Source organism: Balaenoptera borealis (assembly GCF_965194805.1).
Source record: "Balaenoptera borealis genome assembly, chromosome: 2".
NCBI lineage: Eukaryota > Metazoa > Chordata > Mammalia > Artiodactyla > Balaenopteridae > Balaenoptera > Balaenoptera borealis.
In genome coordinates this window covers 81646599-81659145 of record NC_138867.1, presented here as the reverse complement: position 1 = coordinate 81659145, position 12547 = coordinate 81646599, and the positions used below count along the sequence as shown (strand labels likewise).

Here is a 12547-nt window from a genome sequence, read left to right as displayed (position 1 = left end):
CTTGCTAATTGTTTTGGAAAGTAAATTTTAAAATTGGGGGGGTTTTTTGGTGGGGTTTTAGATGATATATACCCATGTTATTATATCGAATCTAGTATCTTAATAATCCTTTTTAGCTTATTATTAACTTTCCCATAAATCAACCTATTACCACTTTCTAGAAATTATAGAATAATTGTTGAAATGAACATATTTTTAAAAAAACATTATTTGGAATAATAATGTATTCTTTCTGTGTAAGAGTCACAAAAGTATAGTCTAAGAAGGAAAAGGGCCTTATACTTTTCGGTTGTGATTTTTCACATTTCAGATTAAAGTAACCTATTTGTAAGCCTTAGTATGGCTTTTATAAAGCCATTTCTAAATGCTTTAACTGCCTGTATTTGAGAACCGGTTTTGTTAGTTGGAGTTGAAACAGGATTTCTTATAATCTAGCAGTGAAGTTACTTTTGTTTACCATGTATTTTTTTAAGTCATTAACAAAAGTTGGACACTTCTATCTAACAGATGTGGAAAGATTAAAAGAGAATACAAATCATGATGATAGCAGCAGGGACAGTTACTCATCTGATAGGCACTTATCTCAATATCATGATCATCATAAAGACCGACATCAGGGAGATTCTTATAAAAAGAGTGACTCTAGGAAAAGACCCTATTCTTCTTTTAGTAATGGTAAAGATCATCGTGATTGGGATCACTACAAGCAAGACAGCAGGTAAACTTGACAGTTTTAAAATTTTGCTTATTGATGTCTTCTTTATTTTATTTGCTGTATTTGACTTTATCGGCCAATTCAGTCTTCAGGTAATCAAAATAAGTCTTATGTAAGGTAAAGGTTTCGTTTGTAAATAAGAAAAACTGAAATATAGTTCTTTTGGTTAATATTAAGAGCTGAATTTCTCTATAAAAATGGATTTTTAATTATAAATTTAAGATCAAAGTATACAATAAGAAAAAGTTTAGGGAGTTCTGTAAGTCATGGGATTCATTATTGGTGGTTTTGGAGAATATTGGCTCAAATACTCTTAAAAATATAGTAAGTAAGGTAAAATAAAAGATTGATGGACTGTGGCTGAAGTGAGGTGGTGGTGAATTCTACATTCTATTCCATTAAAAAAAAAACTCCTAATATTTGTGTGAGTAATTAATTTATGTGAAAACAATTCATTGAGGTTAAACTTGAAGCAATCTGAGATAGTCCTGAAATCAGGAAGTTTTCTCCATATATTATTATTTTTCTGAAGCCTTTAAGTAGTAAACAACTGTAATATAATAATATATTTTACTCCTTTGTTGGTAAGGGAATATTTTCATTATAGTGATCATTACTGTAAGCCAAACAAAAATACTGAGAAGGGTAAAAGTAAAGATCAGAAATAAGGAAGTTAGTAGGTTTTTTTGTATTTTAGTTGTGCTCACTGCAGTAATTTCTTCTGAGAAACACAGCCACATTATAAACATGTCAATTGTATAATGGCTCTTAAAATTAGAAAAAGGCACACAATGAAAAGGAAAAGCCATATTTGTAGTGGTAAATGTTTGTAATTTCACAGACTTACGTAACAATTTATTTTGTTTATAATAAGGACCTTTTGTGAACCAAAAACCATTAAATTATGTTTGGTGTATTTTATTTGAAAAGGCAAACATTTTAGAGATTACTTTTCATTAAACTGCCATAATTTTTTTAGCCAACTGCCACATTTATGTATGGAGTAAATTTCACAATGACTTATATATCAAGTCTTACTATATAAGTAATCAAATTAAGGAAGCTTTTAATAGGCATCACCAACCAATAAAAATTCTCTTTTACAAATTTATTTCATAGACTGTTTTAGAGGTTTTTATTTTTTTTCCTGCTTACAGGCTCATAAAAGGCTCTGATTTCAGGGGTATTTAGATTCATGTAGTTATCTTAATTCCAACTTTCAGATAGTTAAGATGTATTAAGACAAATGATGCATAGAATAAAAAGTAGCAACCAATCTAAAATGAGCATGAGAAATTAGATGCTACCTGAAGTGCTTTGTATGGTTTCACTTTAGTTTAATGAATGGAATAGTTTTTCCAAAGGCATGCAGAGATATTTCCAGTGATTTTTAAGCTCACTTATAAAGTTTTGTGATTAAACACTGAATTTGTATACAATTAAAAGTATGCTTTAAAGTAATTTTGTTTTATTTTTAATAAGATTTTGTTTATTTGGAAACATTTAATTAGCATTATTAATTTAACTAAAATTCCTAATTTCTCTTTTGTTAGATACTATAGTGATAGAGAGAAACACAGAAAACTGGATGATCACAGGAGTAGAGACCACAGGTCAAATTTGGAAGGAAGTTTAAAAGACAGAACTCATTCTGATCATCGTTCTCATTCAGATCATCGGTTGCATTCAGACCATCGGTCAAGTTCTGAATATACACACCATAAATCTTCCAGGGATTATAGGTATCACTCAGATTGGCAATTGGACCATAGAGCTTCCAGTAGTGGCTCTAGATCACCACTAGATCAGCGGTCTCCTTATGGCTCCAGATCTCCATTTGAACACTCAATTGAACACAGAAGTACACCTGAGCATACCTGGAGTAGTCGGAAAACATAACAAAAACTGATAGTGTCTTTCTGGACTTTTCTTTTAGCCATATATCATAAACCAACACAGTAATTGCCTTACATGACTTGAAAGATATAAACAGATCTTCTATCAGTAGCAGTATTGTTACTTCTTTCCAGGATGCAAGGTCTATTATCCCAACAGAAGAGAAAATATTTTTATATTTAAGGATTATGCTGCACTGTACTACAAATATTGTAGTACTTTTTCTTTTCTTTTTTAAAGAAATGGAAAATGTTTACTATTACAGGGACCTCAACACTGCCCTTCCATATAGGCTGGATAAAACTGTTTTTAAGTCAGTGGTTTTAGACTGACATCCATTTAAATTATGTTTGTATATGAACTTTACTCTGACCTGTGATCATGTTTCAGGAAGGAATGAAAGAGAGTTCTTTTCTTAATAAAGAAAACACACTCAAGGACTTTATTCACTTTCCAAAGCTACTTGTTTACATGTACACTGCGACCACCTTGCCGCTTTTCATCACAAGCTTGAATATTTAAATTCTGTACTTATACCTGTAAAATAGCCAGGAATTTCCTGTTTGTGATCTATTATTATGCCTTTTTACACACACAAACAATGGCTGTAAATTACTGTAAATGGATTAAACGAGCTTTCCTTACTTCCTTCCCCTTCTCAGGCTTTTTTTGACTGTTCCTTTCCCTACCAACTCAGGCCTTCTTATCATTTAAAAATATATATATCAGTGTAATAACACTTTTTAATAATTTGTCTTGATGGAGTCATTGTTTAGAATGTAAAAAAATGGGGAAAGGGGCCACTTAATTCCATTAGTCCTTTTTATATTGACTATTTTATTAGATACATGTTATTTCTTTCCTTTCCCTTTTTTAGTCAATATTGTGTAAGAAAATGGTGAGATGATAATGTAAAATCTAAACTGCATGCTCTGGAAACATTTTTTTCAGATGCATTTGGTTTAAAAGGGTAGGTGTATGAACACTTTCAGAATCCAAATGGCCAAAAGTTATTGTAAATCCATTTGTTTTCCTTTTCATGTGGGCAATAATGTCAAATGTGCTATGCAGCCAGGTAACATTTTAGATAAACTTGATTGACTTTTAATAAAAACTGTTACAATGCACACTGATTGTATATAAAAACCTTATATATGACAAATTAAATTTAAGAAAAAGGATATGTGGGCTCCTGTAATTTTCTGCTGCATTCTTATTCCCTCAAGCACTTAACTTTTTTTTTTTAAGTAGTAACATTTAGCTTCTAGAAAAGGATATTTTGATAAGCAGTTGAATATTGTTAATGTGTAGCACTACAGTTAAATCTATTTTGAAGAATATATGAATCTATGAAGTAAAATTTAGATCATAGAAATCTGTTGGACTCTTGATTTTCTGCAGATATTATTTTAGAATGCCTTATATTTATTTACAGATTTTTTTATTTTGTTATATTCAGTGGAAATTTTTTAATCATGTGGCATGCATTCTTGGATGTGTGCTGTGATGTAACAAATTTGAACCTTAACTTTGACAAATATAAGTATATTGATATATTCCTATAATATTCTTAAATGTATCTTTTGATTAGCTGTGGGAGTAATGTACAGAAATTTGTCCATAGATGTATTTTTTAATATTTTCCTTTTATCCAATTAGGTCTAAAATTTACACTATGTGTACAAAACAGAGCTTCTTTATCCCCCCCTGCCCACCCCCCCCCACCCCCCACCCCCCGCCCAGAGTTACCCTGAATGTCTTTTCCTGGTATGTCAGATAACAAGAGGAATAACTCAAATTTTTAAACCTCTGATTATAATTAAATATAAAAGTGATAAAACAGTTTAGTGCTGGTACACATTTTTTAAGCTTTTTCACTTTTTTCCACTATTAGTATAAATGATTACTTTATTCTACAAGATAGCATTAATAAAAAATTATAATGCTTAATAAAATCATAATATTAACAGAGCAAACAAATCAGGGTTGGCATTTTTAATTTATCACTTTGTAGCTGGGACATTTGCATTATATCCTATTGTGAAAATTTCATAAAACAGTATTACATTTTTGAGACAATGGAATGGGCTCTAACTTTCTTAACAATGCTACGTTTAGTTGAATATTTCAGTCAACTAATAGCTGAGTTGAATGAAAAACCTAAAACTGTATGTAACATTTATTAATTGATGGAAAATATGTTCATTATTTTTAAGAATCAGCAATTATGTAGAAAAGGAACAAGCCATAAATTTTTTAAGACACATGGAGAAGAACATTAGTACATAGACATAACAGGAAAAATTCTCTATAAAATATGCTTAATTTTTGTCTTTTTACATGCTCATTCTGATCTGCCATTTTTATCCATTTGTGTTTAATTTTTTGAGAATGAGAGATTATGCATAGTATTGTACCAATTAACCCTCCACCTTAATAATACACAATAAATGATTCTTACTAAAAGCAATGGCCTGTTTGCGTATAAAGAAAATATTCTTTGCTTAGGGTATGTTAGAAGATAATTTTCAGACTGGAAAACTGGAAAATGAGGGTGAATGATTCATTCATTAACTTCACAGTGAGTGGGCTTAATAAAATTAGGACCTTAAAGTTGCATAAAACATAGATTACATATGTAATTTCCCTTTTGTGATCTGTTTTGGAGGTTAAATAAAGTTTTGTGTAGATTATAGGCTGGTTTACACAGATTTCATTTCCTTGAAATTTATCAAGAGTATGCACAAAGGGTAAATGGCATAATTCTGTCTTCGCACCACATTACTGTTTCTGACTAGAAAATGATCATTGGACTATAAATAACTTTATGAGGGTTTTTAAGGTGGGGGGATTTGAAAAAGCAACTAATCATTAAACATAGGATTTTTTTCCTAGACTTTCCCAGCTTCATCTGAAAGTTAAAGGTAAACTGCTTAATGTGGCTTAACTGTTAAAATTTTGAGTAGTTCATTACTTAGCAAATAATGCAAAAAAAATTTTTAAATGTTTCTGAATTGATACATTCAAGCATATTAACATAGATACCTCTATCAAACAGATTATTTACATTCAAGACTCAATTCAAAAATACAAATAAAACCTATTACATATTATTGCAGCACTTTATGCAAGATTGATGGATGGAACTGTTTAAAAGGAAGCAACTAGGCAATAGTGCAACAACAAAAATATCAAGACAGTGTCAAAACTTCTGTGTTAAATTCTTAAGGCATTTACTTTTAGACATTTAAAAGAAAATAATTCAATTGAAATTACATTTTCTCCTGGAAATGACTATATATTGATAGTGAGTGATTTTGCATAATGCTTTACGCTAATTTTGTTTCTTTTTTCTTTTTTTTTAGCACCTACCTAATAGGTAGATTTTATTACAGAAAATCTTTGGATTCTTTATAAAGAAAGACCTAGATTTAGGAAATAGTACCTATGTTAAATAATGAAAGATGAGATTACTTGGTAAAGTAGAATTTTAAAAATACTTTTCATATTTTTTTCAAGTATCTATACAAGTTCTCCAGTGGGGCTTCATGTGCCAGATTTTCTATTGTAAAAGGCCATTAGCCATCTTGTTCTTAAGTTAAAAAAAAAAAAAAAAAAAAACCCAACCTTTACTTGAAATGGGATTGGTAATTCAAGCTCCCAAATGAAGGAGATGCTTAGTTTAATTCCAAATTCTATTCTACATTTGAGTTTTGATCTAAATATTAAATTGAAGAGGTATAAACAGTTTCAAGAAGCTCCCCAGCTTATAATGATTCTATTAAATGAGCTAAGGATAATCGATTGTATTGATGACATACATACTTCACATGCAGAAATGTGGGTTGCATTGTAATTTCATTATTGTAGGCTGCCATTAGGTTTCCAATCTGTAGAATGAGCTATGGAATTGAATTGGCACTTACTGCTTTATTCTCTTTTTACTTTTAAAACCTTTGCTTTGTCTGTGGTGTTGTGCAGTTTCACTGTGCTAAGTCTAGGTGTGGTTTTATTATTTATTTGTTCACATCTTGCCTCTTGTCCAGTTCTTTTTACTTTTTGGAATTCCTATGGTGTTGCTAGCATACGACTTTTGAATTTCTTTTCTCTGTCTCAACAGCTTTACTGTTTTTCCTTCTTCCATTTCTGTGCTGAGTATCTTCAGCTTCAACCACTCCCCATGAAGTCATCTCCACTTAGATATCTAATAGATACCTAATTTTAAAATAGTAAAACTTGATTCAACTCTTCTCCATCACTGACAGTTAAAAGAAAAAAAAACAACTTCCAAATGTTCCATAATTTTTGATGAATGGACTCAGCATTCACAGCTCTCTAATCTATGACACTTTCCCCCTAGCTATTTCTGTTTGTTTTGCCTCACTCATGTTACTTCCATTGTTTTTAGAATACACCCGAGAATACTCTTGGGTCTTTGGATTGTTGTTTCCTCTATTAAGAATATTTTTATCCCTGATTTGCAGAAAACTTGTTCCCTCACCTAATTCAGGTCTCAGCTCAAATGTCATCTCAGGTCTCAGCTCAAATGTCATCTCAGGTCTCCAAATTAGTACCCTGCCCTTATTTTTACATTCCTTATCTTGCTTTCTCTTCTAACGCTTAACCATTACTTGACTTTATTATTATTATTATTTTCATTTGTCATTGTCTCTTCACTAGAATGTAGTTCCAGTAGGGCAGGGCCTTTATTTTGTTCACTGCTGTATCCCCAGCACCTAAAACAGTGCCTCACACATCAGTTGTGTTTTTTTCATTATTTTGATGTCTCCCAGAAATGCTATGTTCCATAAATGGCTAGCATTACCAAACTTTTCTTTCTTGTCATTGTTACGTGATCTGTTAGTATTATTGGAAACTTTAGTATGCCTTATCAGCATCTCTATTACTAGAGTGTGTTTACTATCTTCCAGTTTTTAAACCTGACTAATAAATCACCTGAGACACTTGAGAAATAGAGAAACAACTAAGTGTCATTTCCATAAATTGAAATTGGCAGAGAGGGGCCCAAGTAATATTTTTAGGGATTTTAATATTTATTGACTTGAATAATAGAGGTTAATTCCACTGTTATAAATAATATGCATGTGCTTACATATAAATGAAAAATTGGTTTCTGTTATTTATGGCTACTTAAGAAATTTAATGATACTTTGTGAAAAGATTCAGAGATGTGGTATGTAGGTGGAAAATACAAAACATTTTGATTTGTCTATTTTATTTATCTTTTGAGAGGAAATATGTTTTTAGATGGCATGCCACTATCTTTTCCTACTCACAAGTAAAGAACACAACTTGTAAAGACACTATAATGCAAGAGAAATAGGTTGCATTTGCAATATTTTTCAGGTGAAATAGCAAAAATCCCCTCCTTTTTATTACTGAGTAGCATTTCTCGTATTGGATGTACTACAGTTTGTTTCTAACCATTCACCAACTGGGTTTCCAGTCTTTGGGTTATGAATAAAGATGCTATAAACATTTCATGTAAGGGTCTCTGGATAGACATATTCTCATTTTTCTTTGGTAAATACCTTGGAGTGGGATTGCTGGGTGGTATGGTAAATCATATGTTTTACTTTATAAAAAACTGCCGAACCATTTTCCAAAGTGGATGTACCATTTTATGTTCCCACCAGATACAGATGAGAGTTCTTATTACTCTCTACTCGTGAGCATTTAGCATTTTAGCCATTCTGATAAGTGTGCAGTGGTAACTTAATTTGTGTTTCCCTAGTGACTAGTGATAACATCTTTTAGTTTATTTATTTGCCATCCTTATATCTTTGGTAAAGTATCTGTTCACACTTTTTCCAACTTTATAAAACAGAATTGTTGATACAAGTCATCTATCAGATAAGCTGCAAAGATTTTCTCCTACTCTATGGCTTGTGTTTTCATTTTCTTAACAGTCTCTTTTGAAATGCAGAATTTAAAAAATTTTGATAAAGTCCAGTTTATCCATTTTTTTCTCTTACGATTCATTCTTTGTGTGTAGAAATCTTTGCCTAACTTGAGGTCACAGAGATTTTTTCTCCTATGATTTCTTCTAGAAGGATTATACTTTTAGGAACTGCTTTTAAGTCTACGGTTCATTTCAAGTTGATTTTTGTATGTAGTATGAGATATGGATCAAAACTGCATGTGGGGGTGGGTTTTTCATATTTTGTTTTTGGAATATGTATATCCCATTTTTCCAGCACCATTTATTGAAAAGACTGTCCTCTTCCACTGAATTTTTATTTCACCTTGTTGAAAATCAGTTGTCCATATACATGTGGGTCTGTTTCTGGGCTCCCTATTCTGGCCTATTTATATTTCTGCCCTTATGCTAACACCACACTATCTTGATTACTGTACTTTATAGTAAATCATGAAATCAAGTGGTATGAATTCTAAATTTTGTTCTTTTTCAAAATTGTTTTGGCATTCTAAATTCGTTTGCTTCGTTTGCTTTTTCACGTACATTTTAGGATTAACTTCTCAATTTCTACCAAAAAGCCTGCTGGGATCTTTATTGAGATTATATTAAATCTATAATCAATTTGGAGAATATTGACAATTTAACAATATTGAGACTTCTGACTTATGAACCCAGTATATATGTCTGTTGTTAGGTCTTTAATTTCATCAGGTGCTGTGGTTTTTCAGTGTACAAATCTTACACATATATTGTTAAATTTACCCCTTAGTAGTTCATATTTTTCTACTATTATGTTTTTTTAAATTTCAATTTTTAAGTGTTCATTGTTTTTTGGATTTGACCTTTATTTTGTGACCTTGCTATACTCACTAATTAGCTCTAATTCCAGATTCTTTGAGATTTTCTACATAGATAAACACATCTTCTGTGAAAAGAAAAAAATTGTATCTTCACAATCTTGATGCCTTTTCTTCTTCCTTTAATGTCCTTTCAATGACCTCTAGTATAATGTTGGTAAAAATGGTCATCTTTACCTTATTCCCATCTGGGTTGGAAAAGGTAAGAATTCAGTCTTTCACCGCTGAGTATGGTATGAGCCATAGGTTTTTTGTATATGACCTTTGTCATGTTAAGGAAATTCCCTTCTAATCTTAGTTTTTGGAGTATTAAAAGAAAAATATTTGTTTTTTATTCTTAAAATAACCTTAAGTACTTTTTCATGGGATATGTGCACCTGTTGTACAACTTCTCAGATCATGGAATCAGATTGGAGACAGCCACCCTTATCACCTGTTTCACACTGATTTTCTCCCAGTACTTGTTTATCAAAGAAACCATCAAAAAACAGCTTTGCAATGTAATGGGATATAATGATGAAACTGAACCATCTCAAGCTGGTAGTTAATGTTGTTTTGGGCCAATAGATATTTGTCACTGTGTTTCCCTTGAAAATTTAAAATTTCCTGCAGCATCCCTGTGTTTTTGCTGCATTTGCAAACCACAGCAGTAACCCATACACAGTCTTTAAGAATTCATTCAAACTGAACTAATTTATTCTTACCTGCTTTATAAACTCTCTCTTCCTGTCATAATATGTCAAATATAGTATACAGTTAATGTATATTAGCTCCTCTTGGAGAGTCTTGTCATTCTTTATAATTCGGCTCACTTGGTTGCCTGGTGACCTCTGGTCTCTAATGAGTTCAAGAAAAACTTATGTTTTTTTTTTTAGATTAACCATCTTTTTTCTTGTTAGGACAGGAGGAATGTTCTCTTGGAGCTATTTACATCCTAAGAAGAGAAACTCTCAAATGAGAGTTTTTTTGAGTCATCTTTACTGGGGTGTAATATACGTACAATAAGTTGCATGCTCTGTAAGTATACAGTTTGGTGAGGTTTGAGAAATATATAACATACTCATGACACAGAATATTTTCGTCACTCCAGAAGTTTTCATTGCCCCTTTCCAGTCAATCTCCATACTTAAACGGTAGCCCAGGAAACTACTTACTGGTCTGCTTTAAAATACTACATATTAGATTTGTCTAACAAGTTTAATACGTAAATTAGTAAAAATCATACAGTGTATGCACTTTTTTGTCTTTTGCTCCACATAGTGTTTTTGAGATTAGTTCATGTTGTTACATATATCCGTGGTTCGTTCCTTTTCATGGCTTTGTAAAATTCCATTGTATGGATACACTGCTCACCTCACAAATGGGTTTCCAGTGTTTAGCTAATATGAATAAAACTTCTTTGAACATTCCTTTACAAGTTGTTTTTTGCATATGTTTTCATTTCTTGGGTAAATACCTTGGAAAAGAGTTGGTAAGTCATATGGTAAGTACTTAATGAACTTTTAGAGAAACTACCAAACTGTTACATAAAACAGCTGTGTCACTTTGCAATGTATGAAAGTTCCAGTTGTTCTGCATCCTTGTCAGCATGAGCTATTGTCAGTTTTTTTAAGCTATTGTAATAGTTGTGTAATGCAGTCATATTATGGTTTTAATTTGCATTTTATTGATAACTGATGATATTGATCTCTTTTCATGTGCTTTTTGGCCATTTGTATGTCTTATGTAAAGTACCTGCCAAATCTTTTTTTTTTTTTTAAAGAAGTTCACGTTCTTTTATTTATTTATTTATTTATTTATTTATGACTGTGTTGAGTCTTCGTTTCTGTGCGAGGGCTTTCTCTAGTTGCGGCAAGTGGGGGCCACTCTTCGTCGCGGTGCGCGGGCCTCTCACTATCGCGGCCTCTCTTGTTGCGGAGCACAGGCTCCAGACGCGCAGGCTCAGTAATTGTGGCTCACGGGCCCAGTCGCTCCACGGCATGTGGGATCCTCCCAGACCAGGGCTCGAATCCGCGTCCCCTGCATTGGCAGGCAGACTCTCAACCACTGCGCCACCGGGGAAGCCCCCTGCCAAATCTTTTGCCTGTTTTGTAGTTTGTTTTCTTGCTAGCGAGTTGTAAGCTTTTTTTTCTGTTGTAGTTTTAAATACATTTTACTTTTTAGAGCAGTTTTAGGTTAGCAAAATGGAGCAGAAGCTACAGAGATTTCCCATATACCTTCTGCTCCCGCACATGTATAGCGTCTCCCATCATCAACATCCTCCATAAGCACTTTTAATATATTATGAATACCAGTTATTTATCAGATATGTATATTGTAAATATTTCCTCCAAATCTATGGTCTGCCTTTTTTTCCCCCTAACAGTAATTTGCAAAGAATAGAAGTTTTAAATCTTTACGAAGTCCATTTTCTAATTTTTTTCCTTAAAATTTTATACATTTTGTATCCCATGTAAGAAATCTTTGTCTAACCTAAAATCTCAAAGCTTTTCTTTTTTTTTTCTAGAAGAGTTTTCACTGTTCTGTTAGGTCATTGTTTCAGTTCAAGTTAATTTTTTCTGTGCAATGTGAAGTAAGAGTTGAGATTCATTTTTTTCCCTCCATACTGGATGTCCAGTTTCTGTGGCATCATTTATTGAAAAGAGTAACCTTTCCTCATTGAATTTTTTGACTCCTTTATAAAAAAAAAAAAAAAATTGACCACGTGTGTGTCTATTTCTGGACATTCTCTTCTTTTCTATTGACTATATATCTAATATCCCTGGGCCAAAATAAAATGATCTTGATTACTGTAGCTTTATAAATAATTCTTGAAGTCAGGTACTAAGAGTAGTACTCCAACTTTGTACATTTTCCAAATTGTTTTGGCTACTCTAGGTCCTTTGTATTTCTTTATACATTTAGTCAGCTTGTAAATTTCTACCAAAAAAAATCTTCTTAGGATTTTATTGAAATTGTGTTGAATCTATAGATAAATTTGGAGAGACTTGGCATCATAATAAAACACTGAATCTTCTAGTTTACAAACATGCTTTATCTCTCCAATTATTTACGTATTTAATTTCTCTCGGCAGTGTTTTTTTAGTTGTCAGTGAATTGAATTTACATTTATTTTGTTAAAGTTATCTCTACAAATTT

At 31.9% G+C, this 12547-nt stretch overlaps 2 protein-coding genes across 8 annotated transcripts in view; one reads left to right on the top strand and one right to left on the bottom strand.

The window, feature by feature from the left end:
• The window catches only part of CHD1 (chromodomain helicase DNA binding protein 1), a 75392-nt gene extending 70315 nt beyond the window's left edge, over window positions 1-5077 (top strand). For 3 of the 6 annotated variants that reach the window (XM_082374988.1, XM_082374991.1, XM_082374989.1), the window contains 2 exons: window positions 508-718; window positions 2269-5077. In XM_082374988.1, coding sequence (XP_082231114.1) covers window positions 508-718; window positions 2269-2614 — 557 coding nt within the window. In that variant the 3' untranslated portion in view covers window positions 2615-5077. The remainder of the gene's footprint in view (window positions 1-507; window positions 719-2268) is intronic. The other 3 variants (XM_082374990.1, XM_082374992.1, XM_082374993.1) reach the window with 3 other exon arrangements.
• The window catches only part of RGMB (repulsive guidance molecule BMP co-receptor b), a 101004-nt gene that overhangs the window by 24287 nt on the left and 64170 nt on the right, over window positions 1-12547 (bottom strand). The window lies entirely within an intron of this gene.